Here is a 23278-nt window from a genome sequence, read left to right on the forward strand (position 1 = left end):
TCCCTGCGGTGCCTGGGGCTGTAATGGCCACTAGGTCTGTGATAAGCGGCACGGGTGTGGACTTACAAGCTGCGCTGACTTACCTTTTGAGCACTGTTTCACGGGGCTTGCGCTTAAGCTCGGTTAAGATTATTATTTTTTCTTCGGCTGTAGTTGTCAGGCTCCACTGGTGCGGACCACATGGAGAGGATGGCTATAGCGGGGGGAATGCACCCTGCTTTGTTCATCTCACTGTACTTACTTACCTGCATTTGACATTGGGCTGCAATGTAAAATTGGCCTATGAGATAATTTTCATACAATCATTTCCACATGAAATTCATAGACATCAATCACTCAGCTAAACGATTCTGCTCTTCTCCTCTTCCTCTTCCTCCTCTTCTTCTTCTCTTTCTTCGCTGCTTTGGATTGTTGACTTACCTGCTCAGTCGCTCGATTCTATTTTGTCTTGCTCTCTTTTCACTCACTCATTCTGCTTGAAGTCGCTGTGGTTGTAATTTTGAATATACTAGCCTAGCTTCTAAACTAGCTTTTGGTCTGTGCTTTGATAAATAGGACATCCCAAGTTCACTTTTTCACTTCTCATACTCTCTACTCTCAACTCTTTTCTCCTCTTATATGGTTCATGGAAGCACGCGGGCGGTGGCCTGGGGACAAACATGCGTCGGCCCGTGCCTTGCCGTTGTCTCTCACACAAACCTATGTTGTCGTTGGGCAATGTAGGGAGAGGCTCTGAGTACCTTATCCACTATACCTAACCCTAACCCCCTAACCCTAACCCTAACCCTAACCCTAACCCCCCCTAACCCTAACCCTAACCCTAACCCTAACCCCTAACCCTAACCCCTAACCCTAACCCCCTAACCCTAACCCTAACCCTAACCCTAACCCCTGTTTTATATTCCCTTTTCTACAAATACAATTCTGTAAACAAAATGGCGCATCTGTCTAAACAGCGCGCTCCCCCCTGGAGGACCCGGGATCGAGGCCCAACAGATCCCTCCTCATTGACAACATTTTCTTGACCCTTTCACCCTCCTCTCAACATCCATCTCCACCCTGGACTCTTCACTCTCATCCTAACCTCATTTTTATGCTTTTCTGCTACTCTTCAATCTCCACTTTATATTCCCAGTAGTCTATTTATTTTCTCGGCCTCCTTTCCTCTTCTACACATGTATACACATATATCTGTGTGTGTATATATATGAGCATGTAGCCATACATGTCATATTCATCACCTTTCTTATTATTTTGCATTAATCACATAATATTAATTAATTTTTTTCACTCACCTTCATTACCCTCTTATATTTCTCTCCTACTAGCAACCCTATAAATAAAATGGCGCACTGGTTCAACATATGCGCTACCCCCTGGAAGACCCGAGATCGAATCCCCAGGGGGACTGAACCCACATAAACTTTACTCTCTTTCTCTTTTTTTCTTTTCTAATAGCAATTTATTTTATTTTGTACCACATCTCTCACCATCGCTCTCTTCGGTCTTCTCCTCCTCAGGACCCTAGACACATAATCACTCACATTCCTTACAACACACACTACTTCATAACACTCATGAACCACGATATGTGGGCGCGCCGTGTGTGCGTTCGCATGTGCGGCCAGGACTTCCTGGAGGTGGCCATCCATCCTTCCCTGCTGCCAGTGCACCTATCCTCCTCAGGCAACATAAAATATAATCTACCTCTTACCTAACCCTAGCCATTAACCCTAACCCTAACCATACCCCCAACCCTAACCCTAACTAGACTCTAAGTTTTAAGTCTAGGGGTTGTGGGAGGTATAATTCATATAAAAAAATTTTTTTAAAAAAGTACCAAATTAAAATTAAAACTTAAAAATTAAAAATTTCATAAACATATTAAAAAACACAATTTAAAAATAATCCTAACCACACCCCTAATCCTAAATCTGATTGGACTCTAAATTTTAAGTCCAAGGATAATGGGAGATATAATTCATTATTTATTAAAATTTAAAAATGCAAATTTAAAAATTAAAAAATTTCATCGATTTATTAAAAACATTATATAAAAATATTTGTATAGGATAAAATTCATGTATAGGGTTAATGGGGTGGGCAAATTAGGCTCAAACATTGGTACATTTCATAAGGACAAAGGTTAAGTTAAAAATTTGGTTTAAAAACAGAGGGTATAAAAGGAGGGACAACATGGGAAGAGCTCATAACAGACTTGACCAGCGAACGATGCGCAGCTCTTTTCTGCAGCCAGTTGCTAGCCAGCCTGCTTTTTAGTGTGCCGAGAACCTGATGAAGACTCATTAGAGTCGAAACGTCGTTTTTATTTTGGGCACACCTTCTTTAGTTGTTTATTTCATAAAAATAAGTTATTTTTTCTTAAAAACAATTTTTTCCTTTTCCGTTTTGGAAAAGCGTCTTTATTTCATTTTTATTTTATTTTCTTTCTAAAAAACAAACAAAAAGTTTTTTTAAAAACTAAAAAGGACACAAACAAAAAAACATGGATGGTTGGACGGAGGTGAGGTACGGGCGAAGGCGCCGTCGCCCCCGCCAACCCTACCGGGACCGGAGTTTCGGTCGGCCAGATGGGTGGATGGCCACTGCATCCACCTTCTCCACCCGGAGAGGGTTTCAGGACCCCTATCCTAACCCTAACCCTAACCCTAACCCCCTAACCCTAACCCTAACCCTAACCCTTTTCTTGGCCCTAACCCTAACCAATTGGCTAACCCTGATCTACCCCTATTTGGCCCTAATCCTAACCTATATTCTCAATTTAATCCTACCCAATACCTTGGCCCTAACCCTAACCATTGGCTCACCTTACATAACCCTATTTGGCTCTAACCCTAACCTGTTTCTAACCCTAATCAATTGGCTACCCTAACCCACCCATTTTCTTGGCCCTAACCCTAACCAATTTGCTAACCCTAATCTACCCCTATTTGGCCCTAACCCTAACCTATATTCTGGACTTAACCCCACCCATTATCTTGGCCCTAACCCTAACCAATGGCTTACCTTGCATAACCCTATTTGGCTCTAACCCTAACCTGTTTCTAACCCTAATCAATTGGCTCTCTAACCCTAATCAATTTCCTAACCCTAATCAATTGGCTACCCTAACCCTAAATTTTGGGATTTAACCCTACCCATTACCTAGGCTCTAACCCTAATTTTTTTGGCTAACCCTAATTTACCCTAACCCTAATCGATTGGCTAACCCTAATCTATATTTTAGCCCCAACCCTAATCTCTCTGTTATAACCCTAACCAAATTTAACCCTAATATAATTACTTACCTGAATTACCTGTAAAAACAATAAACAATAATTAATACAACAAAACATTTTAATTAAAAACCATTAAAAACACAATTGGATTTAATTATACTTACCTTAAAAATAATTTAACATTTCATAATATAAATCTATACTTACCTACCTCTTCTTAAAAACAATCCGGAGTACCTAAAAGAAAAAGACAATTTGGTCAACACAACTTTAATTCAAGAAAAGGGGCGGGGCCAACCACTCTATATAAGCAGAAGCTCTGTTCAGAGCTCATTCTTACCTTGGCAGTCAGAGGGGAAGCATCATCCCACAGCCAGAAGAGACATAGCCAGTCTTTTTTTGTTTTACGTGTGCTAGGCCTGAAGAAGACCCTCCCCGGTCGAAACGTTGCCCCTGGGCACACGTTAATTTCATTTATTAAGATTTCATTTTTGATACTTTATATAAACTTTAATTTCATAATATATATCTTTCCTAGTTATTATATAAATACACCGCGATCTAAAAACAAATAAAAAAATAGGTTAATTAAAAACATACTTACCTACGTAGATGGGAAGTTTGCAGCAGGGAGGGTGGACGGTGGTCCGTCGCGGTGGAAGACACCAGCGGCCCCGCCAGCCCTACCCAAAGGATAGAAGGTGGGACCGGGGTGGCAGGCACGACCGGGGGACGGAGAGTGCCTTCCCTGTCCCCTTCCAACCGAGGAGGGGACAGGCTCAGTTCCCCTCACCTAACCCTAACCCTCGCCTAACCCTAACCCTTCTACGCTGTCTCTGCCTCTTGCCTAAACCTAATCCTAGCCTTTTTCTAAACTTTCCTTTCCTTTCTGTTCTTCACCTTTCCCCCTTTAACCCTATTCTTCATTTCATTTTTTCACCCTTTAACCCTGATCTTATTTTCTTATTTTCTTGCTTTTTAACCCTACTCTCTTTTAATTGTCTGTCTCTGTCTCTAGTTTTCACCTCTGATCTCGGTTTCTATTTCTAACTCATGCTTGACCTTTGACCTTTCCCTTTTTCTTAAACCTACCCTCTTTCTGGGCTCTAATCTTTTTTTCTCTCGTCTCTTCCTTCCTTCCTTTCCTTCTTTCTGGGACCTTTGACCCTAGTTGGGACTCTTGGACATGTCCAATTGGATCATATATAATTCATGTCAGTGTCTAAAACGCAAAAGTAACACCAGTGTGATCTGGTTGGAATCCTTTATTATAAGTAAAATTAGCAATTCATATGAATTCATACATTTTCATAGTCAGTTACAATAAAAAATGGCATATTCATGTCATACACCATGATAAATACCTGTAACAACAATTAATAGCAGTTCATGGCAACCAACATTCACAAAATACAGTCAAAACGCAATTGATACAAACACATAACGATTCTCAGCAATTCATATTCATAAATTTCATGTACATGACACATAGTATTAAAAACCATCATGGATAATAAGACAATACTGCACATAACTCATTTGGCAGCATCAATTGGATTGCACATATACACTGAATGGTAAAACCTTAAAACACGTTTGGCCCAGCCATAATTCATATTTCACAATAAAGGATTCCACGGATCGATAGAGCACGTTGAGACGAATCCAACGGTGTGTTCACTTTGTCTCTAGCCCGACAGGGGGCTGGCAGGGAGACGTTTAAAGTTATTTAACATTAGGCGCTTTAAATTTTAAGCTGTCACAGAGATCCTGCTTTCCGGAGGCTATAAAAGGCAGAGAGGAACGGAGCAGAGCTCAGTGCTCACTTGGTTGTCGCCTATGCACATGCAGGTCAGCTCACCAGTAAAGCACAATTATTGCTCGCTCGGTCCCCGCCCACCATTTGCTAGCCAGCCTATCAGTACAGCACAGTTCTTTGTGTGTCCCCCTTTTCTTTTTTCGGCCTGAAGAAGACACGATACAGTGTCGAAACGTCGCCGCCCTTGGACACACCTTCCTTAGTTCATTATTATTTGCTTTAAAACTCATTTTGACACATTTTACACACATTAAAGGCACATTTACACTCATATTCACACCATAAATACACACACACAGCACCTACGCATTTCATCGTGATTCATTCTTACACCCATTAAAAATACATTCTTCTCACACACACGCACGCACATTTACACTCATTAAAGGTACATTTACACTCATTTTCACACCATAAATACATACACGCAGCACCTACGCATTTCATTGTGATTCGTTTTACACCCATTAAAAATACATTCTCGCACATTCACACATTCTATTCGCGTTCGTACAATAAATACATTCACACAAAACGCACACACGCAGTTCATAGTTGGGGTAAATAGTTACGCCGGATGGCTGACTACTATACAGATGATGAAGACTGGACCTTGGTCCGCCGTGACGGGCGACGCCGGCTGGCGCCCCGTCCGGACGAGAGTAGGAGAATGGGACGGATGGAGAGAGCCCCTCCGGTTTTCGACGGAAGGAGGGAGGAGCGCCCTGTCCCCAGAGGGGCACGGGGACGTTCGCCCTCCTTCGACAGAGAATTGGTTTTTGCCCCACCCCCTAACCCCCCTAACCCTAACCCTAACCCTAACTAGACTCTAAGTTTTAAGTCTAGGGGTTGTGGGAGGTATAATTCATATAAAAAAAATTTTTTTAAAAAAAAGTACCAAATTAAAATTAAAACTTAAAAATTAAAAATTTCATAAACATATTAAAAAACACAATTTAAAAATAATCCTAACCACACCCCTAATCCTAAATCTGATTGGACTCTAAATTTTAAGTCCAAGGATAATGGGAGATATAATTCATTATTTATTAAAATTTAAAAATGCAAATTTAAAAATTAAAAAATTTCATCGATTTATTAAAAACATTATATAAAAATATTTGTATAGGATAAAATTCATGTATAGGGTTAATGGGGTGGGCAAATTAGGCTCAAACATTGGTACATTTCATAAGGACAAAAGTTTAGTTAAAAATTTGGTTTAAAAACAGAGGGTATAAAAGGAGGGACAACATGGGAAGAGCTCATAACAGACTTGACCAGCGAACGATGCGCAGCTCTTTTCTGCAGCCAGTTGCTAGCCAGCCTGCTTTTTAGTGTGCCGAGAACCTGATGAAGACTCATTAGAGTCGAAACGTCGTTTGTTTTATTTTGGGCACACCTTCTTTTGTTGTTTATTTCATAAAAATAATTTAATTTTTTTCTAAAAAACAATTTTTTCCTTTTCCGTTTTGGAAAAGCGTTTTTATTTCATTTTTATTTCATTTTCTTTCTAAAAAACAAACCAAAAGTTTTTTTAAAAACTAAAAAGGACAACAACAAACAACAAAAAACATGGATGGTTGGACGGAGGTGAGGTACGGGCGAAGGCGCCGTCGCCCCCGCCAACCCTACCGGGACCGGAGTTTCGGTCGGCCAGATGGGTGGATGGCCACTGCATCCACCTTCTCCACCCGGAGAGGGTTTCAGGACCCCTATCCTAACCCCTAACCCCTAACCCTTTCAAGTCTCTACGACCTTCCTATCAAAAGTTATTAGCCAATGAAATTCTTGTGAGGGGGTCATGTGAGGGGTTTTTATCCCTATAACCCTAACCTAACCTAACCTAACCTAACCCCAATTTGATTCCCACCCCTAACCCTAATCCCAAACCCCTACCATAACCCGCAAATTGACCCAGGAGAGGTCCTACTAATTTACCGTATATCGCCCAATTAGGAGCCAATTCATATATACGAGGTACGCATTCAGGGAAGTTTTCCGCCAGTTATGTGTACAGGAGGGAGGATAGGCAAAGGAAGAAGGAAGAAAAGAGGGAGGTAGAATAAGGATGAAAGGGAAAAGAGGAAATTCATTAATAATATAATCAATAATTAATATATTAAACTAATTTAAGTTAATATATTCTAATTCTAGGGGTTAAATAATCTAATTACAGAAATTCTGGGGTCTAAACTAAGCTAAACAAAAGATAAATATATTATGGTTAAGGACTAACATAAAATATAATATGCAAATTTGGCACTATATAAGGAGGAACAACACTAAGAGCCTCACTTTGGCTGGGGAATTAGAGGGAGCAACATCTCCACAATTAGAAGGGAACACTTACCTGCAACAAAGAGTGGACAAAGCCTGAAGAAGAGCCAATCAAGGCCTCGAAACGTCGAAAACCACCTACAACCTGCAGAAGAAAAAAGAATGTTAATTAAAACAAAGGGAGGGAATTATCAAAACAAAGCCTAAGTCTACAAAAATCTAAAAAACCTAAAAAACATTGGTTTATTCTAAAAAACTTACCTAACAAACCTAAATAAAGGGTTATACCGTATTGATCCGAATATAAGACGATATTTTTTCCCTTGAAAAATACCTGAAAATTACGCCTCGTCTTATATTCGGGGTCTAAGGAGTAACCCATGTAAAACAATAGGTAGCGCCATATGAGCGCTTTTCTCTCCGTCAGCGTTTAGTGCAGTGTGACCCTAACGTGATCCTGTAAACAAGCATGTAAACAAGTCGGCTGGAGTGGGTGTGTTAGCCTTCATTTGCATAAGCTACTGAATGACAGAAAGATGCAGCCAGGCCACAGAGATCCACTTGAAAAAGGTGCTTCCAAAGTCGGTCAGGTGAATAAAAATCAGAGGAGAAGTTATGATGCGAATTTTACACTTATGGTTGTAAATGAAGCTGAGAGAACGAATAACATGAGGGCAGGAAAAAGATATGATGTGACTGAGTGCAACGTACGACGCTGGCGGTCCCAGAAAGATGAGCTAAAAAACGCTCACAGCCAGAGAAGGGGCTATCGTGGTCCACAAACTGGTCGCTTCACTGAAATTGACAGAAGGGTGTGTGATTATGTGAATGAAAAACGTAATGAAGGGATGCCCATCACGAGGGCGGTGATGCAGCAAAAAGCACTTGAAGTAGCCACAGAGCTTAACATTCCCCGTGCCGAATTCAAAGCCAGCATGGGCTGGTGCCGCAGAATGATGCGACGTAATGGCCTGTCCCTCAGACGCAGGACAAGCCTAGCTCAGCGTCTGCCCGCAGACTTCAGAGAGAAGCTGGTAAATTACCAGCGTTTTGTAATCAAATTGAGAAAGAAGCATGAATATCCCCTGGATCAGATGGGCAACGCAGACCAGACACCTGTTTTTTTCGACATGCCCACATCTGTCACCGTTCATAAAAGAGGAGACAAATCAGTGATTGTTAAGTCTACGGGGAACGAGAAGAGCCGCGTTACCGTTATGTTAACCTGCCTCGCTGATGGGACCAAACTCCCCCCCTATGTGATTTTGAAACGAAAGACTCTCCCCAAAGATCCTATGCCGGCTGGCATAATTGTGCGTGCACAAGAAAAAGGATGGATGGAGTCCAGGCTTGTGGTGGACTGGCTTAAAGTTGTGTGGGCAAGACGTCCCGGGGGACTTAGACGGAGGCGAAACATGCTGGTGCTAGATGCTTTCCGTGGACATGTGACAGACGAGGTCAAGAAACAAGTTAAGGAGCTGAATGGTGACTTGGTGATCATCCCGGGTGGAATGACAGGTCAGCTGCAGGTCAGTGTGGTTTGAGTCATTTTATTGGGAGATTGAAAAGATACAGTATGAATTTATGATAGATGTGTACATAACAGCAAGCTACTGTAGGCCTATAATGGTTAAAAAAAAACTTGTTACAGGTACTGGATGTGGTCGTTAATAAGCCATTCAAAAACAAACTGCGGAAGAACTACACAGCATGGCTCCTGGCTGGTAACCATGTCCTGACACCTACTGGAAAAATTCAGAAACCTTCTGCCCATCTTCTCTGCGAATGGATCCTGCAAGCTTGGGCAGACGTGTCCTCTGAGAGCATCATCAACGGGTTCAAGAAATGTTGCATCTCAAATCTGATGGATGGAAGCGAGGATGATTTGATGTGGGAGGAGCCAGCGGCAGCGGCAAAGAGCCACAACGAAAGTGCGAGTGAGGAGGAGGAACCCAGTGATGCAGAGGATGCAGCTGAATGAATGTGGAAAAAAAACTGTTCGTGGTGTTTTTGGATGTTAATGCTCTTACATTTTGCAGACTGTTCTGACACTGTTTGTCAAGAAAATGTGCGCCGTTTATTGCACAAGTTAGGCCAGTAGGCTTATGCTCGTTTTATTGCACTGTTTTCATGGCATAGAACCGTGAAGTGCGTTCTGCGCTTTGCCTATTTGCGGGGCTATAGAAGATTTTATGATTTTTTTTCCCCCGCATGATAAACACCAAAGATGTTGAAATGTACAAGGAAAACAATGAAATGTTTTTTTTTAATGCAAATGAAATTTTGTCCAAATAAAAAGTATTTTTCCAAATATGGGTCTTGAAAAAGAGGGGTCGTCTTATATTCAGGGTCGTCTTATATTCGGGTCAATACGGTACTTACCCGATTACAGAAGATGGGAGGGGGGACTTACCCTCCGCAGGGCGGAGAGTGCATTCCCTGGGGGAGAGGCTTCTTGGCCGCGGGCTCCGTCCCCTCCCCCAGGCCCGGGAAGGGGCTTCTTGGCCGTGGGCTCCGCCCCTTCCCCGGGATCAGTCCCCACCCCTAACCCTAACCCCTAACCCTAACCCTAGCCCTTTATTTTTTATTATTCTCCTTACGTCCTCTACAATTATCTTCACTAACCCTAAAGTGTCTAATGACGACACACCTAATTCTATTTTCTCCATTTTTCCCTTCCATTTCCTCTTTTTCTTCCACTTCCTAATTTTCTTCTTCTTCTTCGGCACCTTCTTCTAGTTGTTTACTTCTTGGTAGTAGTCGTCGTCACCGTCTTCTTCTTCTCCTTCTTCTTCTTCGTCGTCACCTTCTTCTTCGTTGGTCTCTTCTTGGTAGTAGTCGTCATCACTTCTTCTTCTTCCTCTTCTTTTTCTTCCAGAGCTTTTTTTCAAAAAGGACTCAGGAAGAAGAACTTATCCCAAATTATAACTACAAAAAATAGTTACAAAGGATAAATCCCACTGGCCCTGGTTCAGACAGTGTTTTGACTTTCACAGTTGCCCCCCCGATTGTGGCCTCAAGAGGCACTGGGGGTGTGGCTAAATCACATTTTCATCTGGGAGGTGAGTGATCTGACTACTCACCTTGGTCATGGTGTAAAAACGGTGTAAACAATCATTACAAAACAACAAAACATAAAACTCATGGACCCCACTAAGGACAAACATGCGTCAGCCAGTGCCTTACCTCTGTCTCCCACACAAACTATGTTGTCGTTGGTCAACATAGGGAGAGACTCTGAGTACTCTAATCACTATACCTAACCCCGCTAACCCTAACCTTATCCCTAGGTATCATCATGACTATTACCCTTTAACGCTGCACTGGGGTTATCTTCAAATCGCGATATCTCAGCCCAACTTGGAGTTAACTCTATAACTCCAGAAGTGAATGTGGGACACAATCGGGAGGTAGTGGTACCAATGGAAAGCCAGTGACAGACAATGGGGGGATAGAATTTGGTTTCAACTCTCTAGCCCATTCCTATCCCAAGTTATTCCAGAAAGTATAATCCTCAAAAGTATAATTGTGGCTATTACCCTTTAACCTTGAGCATTAAAGAGTAAGCATCACTCCACAGCCATTCAAGAGATAGCCAGTGTTCCAGTTTTAATGTGCCCAGACCTGAGAAAGACCCAGACAGGGTCGAAACCTCTGGCACATGACTTTTCATTTACATGGCCAAAAACAATAAAAAAAAATTTTACACACAAATTTCATTTATTCATTTCATACTTAATAGATGAATACATTTATTTCATAAATAATAATAAAAACAATAATTAGAACTATAGATATCTCTAACTATAATTGTATAGAAACACCGCTTTAAAACCAAATAATGGATGAGGGTTGGACTCAGGTTCGCCAGCGTAACCGCCAACTCGGTTGCAACGCGGGTATCAAGGCATCTGGAGGGAAGGTCCGTGCATCTCCCATGCCGTTTTGGGTGCAGGGTCAGTCCCCTTACCCTTTCCTAGTACAGATAGCTTTTATATTGGATTTATCCTGTCTAGCACATCAGTCTGAATCTTCCACACCAACCTGCCGGTGGAAACCCAACCTGCCCATCGACAGACACATCTGCATTAAACATGGAGGGTCTCAGAGGCTGCTGGGCTTTAAGAATGTATACTTCAGCATGATCATATGAGCAGCCCAAAAGGGTTTAGAGGTTGGTAAAGACACAAGAAAAATCACTTTCACATGAAGTTGGGGATCAATTATCTGAACACCTAACTAAAATTTTCCTTAAGCACACAAACCTACGTAGCACAGTCCAATGATGCATTCAATTAGACATGTTTGCATTGAATCGTCAGTGATTTGACAGGACTTCCTTCCTGACTACCTTTTTCTTTCACCCTGCACCCAGCTGTGGAGGAGCAGAGGCCTCATTTATGAATTTCAGCAGAAAACCCACACTACATGTTAGTATTCATAGACGAGGAAATGAATATATACCTAGAAATATTCTGATTTATGAATACCGGCAGACAACCACCAGAGCACAATTTTCTTTTATTAATCCCAAATCAACTTGGATATGTGCACACGTGGGTCAGCCTCATATCCTGCCCTCTTCACACCCACAATCAACAATAAATGGTCAGCACCTCATATATGTTGAAATAAATGGTTCTTTACAGGGGGTCATGGCAACAACTGAGAAGAAGAAAAACATTGTTTTTAAAATTTTTCCATTCACATTGTCCTCCAACACTGCTAGTGCACCAGTCATGCATAAATATCACTGCAGTATTTATGTATACAGCAATCACACTGACTGCTTCACACTTTGCCAAAATCATCACAATAATCAGGGGTAACCCTCACCTGGGGATATCATTTTAAAATTAAAAGTTTGATGAAGATCACGAAGTATTAAGTATTTAAGTTTAGTTCTGGTGAAGTTGGTCTTACAATTAGGACTCATGAGTAAATGGAGCATTATCATTATGCGAGAGATGCCACTGGCTTTTTCTACAGACTTGGATGATTTTCATAATTGCTATGTAGATGAAAATGTGCTGGCTGAGGTGACTGGAGAAGGCAGAGTGTGAAACAGCCACCATGCCGCCTCCTGCTTTGAGCTAACAATTCCGCTTATTTTCATATGACACCGGCTTGATAAGCAGGAACAGCTAACTGTAGCAGTTTACTTATAGCATTTGTTTATTTTCCACTTTTTCATGCAGTATAGCAATAAATGCTGCAGAAATAAAACTCGGAATGACTGACATTTGATGTGAATAGTTTTTTGGTAATGCGACTCATGTACTGTCTCAAGATATGCAGTATTAAACTTTTTCCTATGGTCTACTGTGAACAAGTAAATAAAATATACAATCAATAATAATTTTGAATTGCAGTACGTAAGAATAACAATAAATATCAAATCACGTGTCACGGTGGTATTGAACGAGGAGTTAAGTGTTTTGTCCCAGACGTACATTTTATGCACAAACACCATATAAAACGTTAAACGTACTGCACTCAAGTTGCACTTTTCTAGTCTCGGGAACCACTCAAAGTGCTCTACAACAGAGGTGAGCATACACCTATTCACACACACACATTCATACAGTGTTGGCAGAGGCTACTTTGCAAGGGGCTACCTGCTCATCGGGACCATTCATAAACAGGCTGCATCCAAATGAACAGTCTGCACCGCAAATGCTGACTTGTGGACACGCTTGCTCCAAGTCGACGAAGTGCTGGCAAACCCACATCTTTCAACAGACTTCTATGGTTTAATTACCCACAATTCATTGTAGAAGTTATGAATGTGTAATACAATGACTTTATTATAACATTACTTGAATTGTGCCAGCTAGAAAAACATATTTAACCACATCATAATACAGAAATGTGTAAAAGTATAGACTGCAGAGGTAATCAAAATTAATTTTATTACTATGGTCTTTAAGACTTTCTTAAGACTGTCTTTCAGTGGTAGCACAAATAACACCTGCTGGTTTGAATGTTTATGCTTACGTGGCTCTATGACATGTCATATCAATTTAAATCAACTGGCTTCAGTTCACCACCTCACCATTTGTATCATTAATTTTCCCTGTCTCCTAAATGTTTGTATACACATGGTTCAGAGTTTACTTACAGGTGTGCACAGTCTCCCATAAAGTTTGCTTTTACAGATGACAAATTTTGAATGGGAATGGGATGTGGCATACGCCTCTTTCTGGGCATTGTTTTGTCAATACACCATTTATAAATGAGGCCCCAAGTGTGTGATAGAGGCTGCTGAGGTTAAACATCTTCCACATGCTTAGAATGTGTTGATTCCATATGAAATAAACGGTGTCGGGGTAGCCCTGCTAAACCTACGACAACAGATTTAAAAACTGAGGGAATTATTTAAATACAAACACTGTAATAAATGTTTTGTATCATTATATTTTACATAACAGTAAGAAAAGAGTTATTACTCTACTTATTATTATTACTTCAGAGTAAGAACAGTACAACTGATTTCAGGAAAAAAAAAAAAAAAATCACCCACAGAAAACAAATCTGTCCAAAAAACTGTCACATTCTTTGTGCACCTTCAATAATTAAAAACACTTAAGTGTCCATTATTGTGAAAGACAGTTTCACTTCTTTGTGACTGTGTCAGTTTTTTACATTTCAAGTGCATTTGTGTCGAATACTTTGGTTACCAACATATCAAAACGGGTGGTCGAAATAAAACTTTATATTCATTAAATGAAACAATTCAACAATGGAAGTTAACAGTCAAATATTTGGGGAAGTGCTCCAGTAAGGACAGATTCAGGAAATGTTTCTCCTAGTTTAGCACAAAGATTGGAAACAGGAGAAACTGTCTGTGTTTCACCTCTACTATTAAATGAACAAGCTGCCTACAGGCTGGAGTGTTGACTGGTTAGCAGCATTTGTCCTCTAGTCAGAGTTCTTGGAAGGTGGATCTTGTGATGAGCTATGCTAGCATTTTCTCCCAATTCTAGTCATTCTGCTAAACTAGGCTAACATACGGCTTTCAATCCCAGAGGAGCAAACCTGATAACCATCTGCTTCTGACTATGTGCGTATCAGAGAACATGACGCTTTATCTAGAGTATGTATTTATTCTTCAGTTTAACTGTAGAATACACCTTTAATCTCATTGTATGATGTGGTACAGTGTAGCAAATTAATCTCACTATATGATGTGGTACAGTGTAACATTATTACTTAATCTCATTGTATGATGTTGTACAGTGTAACATGATTAATTAATCTCACCATGATATGGTGCTGTGTAAGAGATTAATCTCACTGTATGATGTAGTAGAGTGTAACGTTATTAATTAATCTCACTGTATGATGTTGTACAGTGTACCGTTATAAATTAATCTCACCGTATGATGTTGTACAGTGTAACAAATTAATCTCACTGTATGATGTGGTACAGTGTAACATAAATTAATCTCACTTTATGCTGTTGTACAGTGTAACATAAATTAATCTCACTGTATGATGTGGTACAGTGTAACACAATCTCACTATGATGTGGTACTGTGTAACAAATTAATCCCACTGTATGATGTTGTACAGTGTAACATACATTAATCTCACTGTATGATGTGGTACTGTGTAACAAATTAATCTCACTGTATGATGTTGTACAGTGTAACAAATTAATCTCACTGTATGATGTTGTACAGTGTAACATAAATCAATCTCACTGCATGATGTGGTACTGTTTAACAAATTAACCTCACTGTATGATGTTGTACAGTGTAACATAAATTAATCTCACTGTATGATGTGTTACTGTGTAACAAATTGATGTAACTGTATGATGTTGTACAGTGTAACAAATTAATCTCACTGTATGATGTGGTACTGTGTAACAAATTAATCTCACTGTATGATGTTGTACAGTGTACCGTTATAAATTAATCTCACCGTATGATGTTGTACAGTGTAACAAATTAATCTCACTGTATGATGTGGTACAGTGTAACATAAATTAATCTCACTTTATGCTGTTGTACAGTGTAACATAAATTAATCTCACTGTATGATGTGGTACTGTGTAACATAAATTAATCTCACTTTATGCTGTTGTACAGTGTAACATAAATTAATCTCACTGTATGATGTGGTACTGTGTAACAAATTAATCTTACTGTATGATGTGGTACTGTGTAACGTTATAAATTAATCTCACTGTATGATGTGGTACTGTGTAACAAATTATTCTTACTGTATGATGTGGTACTGTGTAACGTTATAAATTAATCTCACTGTATGATGTGGTACTGTGTAACAAATTATTCTTACTGCATGATGTGGTACTGTGTAACGTTATAAATTAATCTCACTGTATGATGTGGTACAGTGTAACATTATAAAGGACTTGGTGGCCGTTGTTCCAGGCATACAGCGCTCTGTCTCGAGGGTTGTAGTCGAGCATGGACAGGTGGCTATATTTATTGGTCAGAGGAATGTCTATGTACTCATAGGTGGAGGAGTTGGTGGAGTAGGCATAATACACTTTGGTTCCTCCAGAGTATCCGTTAGTAACGTAGAGGGTTCCACAGATCATGAAAGCCTCGCCAGCACTGCGTTTCGGGTGGTTGGTGGTCCAGCTGCGGATTATTTGCAGAGTGTTTGGATTTAACTGGCTGAGGACGATGTTTCCAGCATTCTGATTGGTGGCATAGACAGCCCAGAGCCCCCCCTCGTCCACCATGAGGTCTATATCAGAGTGCCCCCCCCAGGAGTAATGGTACATGTTGTTGTAGCCAGCAAAGTCGAGCTGTCGGGAACGGCTGATGAGCGACGTGCTGAAGTCAAACTTGATGATGGTGTGACTCTGAAACTTGTTGAAGTAAATGGATCCATTATAAACCACCTGGCCGGTTCCAGACCAGGGGTGAGGCAGGCGGTGAGAGGTGAAGTTATCTGTCGTTATGAAGTCATACATTGACTGATACTCCCTAACAAAGCGGTTGTTATGGTAACCATCCATGTACCACACCTGTAAAAGGAGGAAACCAAAAAATAATATAGAACAAATATAAATTATTTTCTGGTATTATTAGTGTGACATGACTGTGGTCCATAATATATACAAATATGGTGAATGTTTTATTTTATGAACCTTGTGCTTTAAACAGTGAATGCTCTTAAATACTGTGGCAGAAAACTTCAACTGCTGTGTTACCATCGACCTGCTCGCTTCACTTCTAAAGTTCTAAAGTTCGTGTTTACATTTATCTTTTTGTCATTTCTGCTTCTGGTTCATTGTTTCCTGTGGCCAACTCATCTCTATCCTGTTTCAATCTTGACTACATGTAGACTATTATACAACTTGTACTGAAGCTTTATTGATCATGTGTCTCCTCCATACAGTAGTACCTGTTGTGGCAGAAAGATGTCTAAATTCTGAGCAACTACACATATCCTGACTTTTTGCCCCAGAGCACCGGATCCTATGTTTCCCATAATGCACCTGGACAACAATTATTTTAAGCCATTTTTAAAAACTCCAGTGTATGTTACAAATCTGTAGAGTCTACACTGACATCAAAATTATGTGTGGTTGTAGTAGTATTTTGTGATTTGTTTTTTAACACTTACTCTGTTGTCTCCTGCCGGAGCGACTGGGTCAGTCATCCACGATCCAAACCTTGATCCAGATGTCTTGATGGTGATTGGCTCAGATATTCCAGTCAGCTTTCCGCAGGCTGAAACACAAACAGCAACACATGTAGGTGGAGGGTGGCCAAATTAACAAGAGCACTTTCACAAACTGCAGCTGAGTTTACATGAGGTGAATGGACTTCAGTCTTGATACTATACAGAAACTGCCCAGTACCACCACGGTCTCCCCCTAGTCATGTCAGTCTTGTGCACACCCCTTCTAATGAAGTGTTAACTGTTAGTTTATCTTTTACTCACCCAGCCTCTGCATGCAGGCCCTCAGCCGGTCCTCCAGGCTCATCACTCTGCTGTGGAGCTCCTGGTAGTCCAAACCTCCCAGTTGTTCCTGCAGCGTTCCCAGTAGCTCAGTAACATTTGCCGCCTCCTCTTTAAACTGTCGGACCAGCAGACTGTCTGCCTTGTAGGCCTCCAGGACTGGGATCAGAGGACGTAACTCCTCCATCTTTAATTTGATGGACTGACAGAAAGACAGTAGTGACAAATTACCATCAACAGCAGACATTTTCCAAACATCCTCTAAAAAGTCCACCTGCACATGGTGGTCTGAGCTTAAGATATTTTTTTTTTTTTGGACATTTTACTTTCTACATTTCTCAGATTAACACTGGGTGAAGGTCTCAAGCAATCAGTCACCTTTGAGACATACCGTCAGCCCTAGGTTATCAAACTCATGGTGTGTGTATGCAGGAGGCGTTTCTGCTACATTTTCAGTTGTCTGTCTCATTTATGAAAAGTAACATTGCATAGTTTACAGAGAGCGCTGAGTTCTTGATTAGTAGTTTAAGGCATGGTGTCATTATGTGGCAAGTACCTTATACTGCCTGGCGATGTTGCTCTCATGTCCGTCTTCCACCTCTTTGAATTTGTTTTCCAGACCCTTAACCTGAGCTTCCATTGTCTCAACAAACTTGAGATCTCTCTGGGTCCGCTGGTCCAGAACCTCAATGGACTGACTCATATTCTGAACCTAGTTGACAAACACATAACACTGTATATTATTTCTACTGCTACTACCTCATTTGTATTACTGCTTTACATTTGTACTACACATCAGTGTGAGTAAAATACCTGTGCAATTATTTTCAACACCGCACATATTCTGCCACTGTACAACACAACCTTATACATTCAGTGGTGTCCAGAGGTTTAACACCACTAGTCAAGATATTTCTAGTACGCATTTATTTTGGTTGCAATACCATTTTCTTCATTACAAATGAGACCATTATCATATATAATAGCCATGAATGTCAGAATATTTCAGTATTTGGTTTGTCCACCTTCACGCACGCGAGCTGCACAGACTCTAAAACCTGCTGATTCATGTTATCCCAGCATGATGTGACAGCGTTCCACAAAGCTTCTTGTGATGTCAGGCTGCTCACTGTGATGTCACAGGCTGCTCGTTGTGATGTCACATGCTGCTGGTTGTGATGTCACAGGCTGCTTGTCATGATGTCACAGACTGTTTGTCTTTCTATGTCTTCAGGTGCCAGGACTCAATCTTCTCTGGTCTTCAGTAGTTGTGTGAAAGCTTTGGAGGTGTTTTTGGCCTCATTATCCTGCTGCAGGATGAATCTTCTCCACAAAGATCAAACCAGAGGGGGCGTCGTTTAGCTCAGTTGGTAGAGCAGGCGTCCCATGTACATAGGCTTTGATTGCTGCAGCGGCCCTGGGTCCAAATCCCGGCCTGGGGCTCCCCACTGCGTGTCACTCCCCCTCTCCCTCCCAGCCTGTTTCCTGTCTACCTTGAGCTGTACTATCAATAAAGCCGTTAAAAGGCCAAAAAAACTAACAAAGAAAAAAGAAGATCAAACCAGAGGTTGGAGCATGTCTATGAAGAATGGAGTGGGGCTTCTCCTCTGTCAGGGTGGAGTCTGAATACATCCTCCTCCACCATGTTTCACTGTGGCTTTGAAACACTGGCTTTTTGTCAACTTGGACCATCAGGCCTCTTTTTGCCTGAAACTCACCAGGGAGATCCCCAGGGGCCCCAAATTCAGTGGTTGGTTAGTTGGTGACATTGAGGGTACAACAGGCCAGCAGTGGCTATTTACTTTTGTGGTGTCCAACTGGGCCAGTGGTTCGGTTGGGGTACCCACTAACCCTATTGGCTATTGGGTTGCAACAGCCTTGGGGACGGTCCTGTCCAACAGTCGGGCAAACCCTTGCACCGCCTTCCAGACAGGAAAAGGCCCAGTCTCTTTGCTGTTGATTAGGAAGTTAGTGGACAGTTTGTCCAATTGCCTGATTGAATGTTAAGGTTGTTGTGAGTTGTTGCCCCTGCAGAGGTGGTTGGGAATCTGGTTTGGTAGTGTTGCTGAGGAGACATCTGGAAAATCTTGGTTACCCACCTCGACCCAGCCCCGAATAAATGGATGGATATTGTTATTTGATTATTATCAATGTCATTGTCATTACCAGCAGCATTATTTTTTTACCGATATCCCAGTATTATTTTCATCATTCCCATCAGTAGTATGACAATCGGTAGTAGTATATTGTACCTTCTCCAGCAGATGTCTAAGTTGTTTGGTTCGGGCATCTCTGGAGCAGACCGTCTGCTGAGGAGCGACCACCGTACAAACACATCGACCTTCAGAATCCTGAGCTGAACTGTACACCTGCCAGCCCTCCTCAGGGGCAGCAGGACCCACCTGTTAGACAGGAAATCAGAGGACAACGTTGGAAACATGCCATTGATTGCAATTACTGAAATGCAGATTCATCTTCACAATTACAATATAAAACATAATCATTCAACCAATCAAGGTTCAGGGTATGTTCAAAGGTACATTTGGTTTTGTATTATGTTTTCTGCCTTCTACAGGCTGAACTTGGTATCACATACTAATGTACCTTAAGTGATTATATATATATATTATTACTTCATGTATATAATGTCAGTATGACTGATGGAGTGAGCAGCTTTGGATGGACACACACACACACTCACACACACACACACACACGTGGATGATGTAACCAAATGTGTTAAAGATGTGTGACAACCAAAGAATGTGTTACATATGTGTTAAATACAAACACTGTTCTCATTGTCTTCATTTATCAGTCGCTCAGCTCATACTTTAGAATTAAACTCAACCAAAATGAAGATTTTTGTCTTCATCATCTTTAATGTCCTCATTTTAGGATACTTCACTGCATCAGAACGATGAAACATTAAGTGTTTTATAAACAGATTATGTTGAATCTGTGTTAAATAGTAAAGGGACTGCAAGAAAACAAAAAAAACTTTAATCGCAAAAGGTCATAACAGTAATCTCTAAAAGGAACTAGAACCACTCTTGGCCTAGCTTAGCAGAAAGGCTGGAAGCTGAGGGAAACTGTTAGCCTAGCTTAGCACAAAGGATGGAAGCAGAGGGTAACTGTTAGCCTATCTTAGCACAAGGGCAGGAAGCAGAGGGAAACTGTCTTTGACTATTTCAGGTTTTGTTAGCAACTCATTAGGATTATTTATGTCACTCTTTATTTTGATTAATGTATGTTTGCTCAAACTAATGAGCTGTTGAGTAATTTTTTAAACCAAAAATAATTTTTCCCTCATGAAATAAAATACATTTAATTAATGTATTCTGTCATATTCTTAATGTTGTATTTTTTGGCTGAGCATGTTAAAGTGGGGGTGTTTGTTTCATCTCTTTGTGCACACAGTAGTTGTGTCTAGGTGTGCAGTCATATTTTAAACCTCTCTAGTACCTAATCTGCTGTAATCCGTCTGTGAATCCAAATTATTAACACATTTATTGTTGTTTTATGACAAAAATCTTACTAAACATGACATGCAATTTGAAAACCTCAGTTTGGGGATTTAATCTATTACAGTCTGTAACAAGCTCAAATCTGATTTTTGGATCAGTAATCTAAATGTTTCTGGTATGCTGGGATTAATGCAGTGCAGTTTAAACTCACAATACATGTAAAAAAAATCCCCTTGTACTAGCTTTTCGACATCAACTAACTGATATCCTCAAACTACTGAGATCAAATTATTTTAGTTTAATGTTCAGATTTGGTTTTTGATGTTCAAATATCGATCCATCAATGTGATCAGAAATACATTTTCTCACAAACATGAAATTATTTTCTGTCATATCAAATACGATAAACATGAACATCAGTGAAGGATCCCTCAATCTGTGACTAAAATACAGTTTAAAACAAGAGAAACAGTGTTGTTACCAACCGTGGTTACAATATAGTTGAATATAAATACATCACAGTTGAATCCTAAAAGAAATAGTAAAATGTTACCACGGTAACATGTAATTAGAATATATTAGAATGTAATAGAAGGCAGCCGAATATAAATAGAAACATTACATATGTACCACAGTCAGGTGGCAGTACAATAAAATAGACTAACAGAACGCAGTAGAATATAAATAGAAACATTACATATTTACCACAGTCAGGTGAGATCCGATGAGCATCAGCAGGAAAATGTTGACCAGATTATCTTCAGACTCCATTTGTGTCGGAAACGTTCACCTCCTGCTGCAAAAACCTTTATTTCTCTCTTTATTAACCTGATTATCGCTCGGCTGATTTATTATCTATCTCTCTGCTCCTCTCTCTGTTCCTGCTCTTCCCCCTCCCTCCCTCCTCTCTCCGTTCCTGCTCTTCCCCTCCCTCCCTCCTCTCTCCATTCCTGCTCTTCCCCCTCCCTCCCTCCTCTCTCCCTCCTCTCTCCATTCCTGCACTTCCCCTCCCTCCCTCCTTGCTCTGTTCCTGCTCTTCCCCCTCCCTCCCTCCTCTCTCCTCTCTCCATTCCTGCACTTCCCCCTCCCTACCTCCTCTTTCCTCTCTCCGTTCCTGCACTTCCCCCTCCCTCCTCTCTCTCTGCTGTTCTTCCTTGCTATCGTTCTTCTCTGAAGCAATGCCAAAAATCAGCCGAGGGGAAACAAGATCCTCCAGCTCACAGTGTGTTTCTCTGTTTGTGTGTACCGTTTGTATGCATTCATGTGTGTATGGATGAATGCATATGTTGTTTATGGATGATAGATGGTTGGATGGATGTGTCGTTTATGAATGGATGGATGGATGGATGGATGTGTCGATGATGGATGGATGGATGAGTAAAGTAGCCTGAGTGGCAGCAGAATGAAAAAGATTTGTATACAATGTCAATCCATGTACCATTATCTTATCTATCAAATAAGCCAGATGCTAATCAGTAAGCTAAACTTGTCTTAAGGAAATGAAAACCTGGACGACCTGCAATTTTCTTTTTCTGAATTCAGACAAAACAGAAATAATGCTAAGATTCCACTGGATGCATGTCCGCTGCATTACGGCTCCAGTATGGTTTTGCTCCATCGTCCGTCGTCCGGCAAACCCCACCAGCTGCGTTTTGAGTCCGCTACGGCGCAGCACCGCCGAATAGCTGGAGTTACAAAGGACTTCTGAACTCCTGGAGTTTCTGTCTTCATTAAAAGGATATGGAAAGTATCCCCCTAACAGCAGGATTGGATTGACATAAAGTTATCACCTATTCACAGTTTGAAGTCAGCAGCAGTGAAGGACCAGTGGATCAAAGACAGAACAGAAAAGACAGAACAGGTTCTGTCTTTAACCCTAACCCAGATAAACGAGGAGGGAGACAGTAAACAGCAGCTCGCGAAAACCACAAGTGTCATCAGACCATCAGTTGTACTTAAGTAAAAGTACTGTTACTTTAAAGAGGTTTGACTCAAGTACAAGTCAAAGTACTTTACTATAAATGCAGACCTACTCAGAAAGCCTTACACTGTTTATAGCATTCAGCTGAACTCATCACACACCTGATGGTCTCGTGTGTCACATGTCACCGGTCGGTGCATTAAATCTGTGATGGAGGTAGATGTTGTAACCCTGCTGAGGTACAATAAGGCTAATGATAATATTATAATACTATATGTACTTGACAGCAGTACAGTGCAGCACAACACTTTTGCCTTTCAAAATAAGAGTAATGGACATACCGGTATAAACTGTGTTAAAGTATGTAAGAAGAACTTGGATATATCTAGACCATTGCAGTACAGGGCGCTGAATAAATGTCATGTCAAATATCATCTATTTAGTAAATTATTGCTTTTTACTCTGTTACAGACTGTAATGTTTCTAAGTACAATACTTGTTTCAAAAATGATGGCCATGTTTTTCTATTAATCTAACCCTGCTGACGTCTGATCAACATGCTACCGCACTGCACTGAAATCTAAATCATTTATTCATTCGAAGA

General features: G+C 40.7%; 1 protein-coding gene across 1 annotated transcript; it reads right to left on the reverse strand.

Moving 5' to 3' along the window:
* Nucleotides 1-11839: 11839 nt before the first annotated feature.
* Nucleotides 11840-21638, reverse strand: LOC311261999 (noelin-like). The gene is made up of 6 exons (XM_084361086.1): nucleotides 21459-21638; nucleotides 19539-19688; nucleotides 17843-17998; nucleotides 17269-17488; nucleotides 16948-17054; nucleotides 11840-16345 (listed from the first exon to the last, which is right to left on the reverse strand). Exons 1-6 carry the CDS (start codon nucleotides 21522-21524, stop codon nucleotides 15683-15685), a joined length of 1362 nt encoding a protein of 453 aa, XP_084217212.1. The 5' UTR covers nucleotides 21525-21638; the 3' UTR covers nucleotides 11840-15682.
* Nucleotides 21639-23278: the final 1640 nt, after the last annotated feature.

This window comes from Pagrus pagrus (genome assembly GCF_965226575.1).
Source record: "Pagrus pagrus genome assembly, chromosome: 8".
NCBI lineage: Eukaryota > Metazoa > Chordata > Actinopteri > Spariformes > Sparidae > Pagrus > Pagrus pagrus.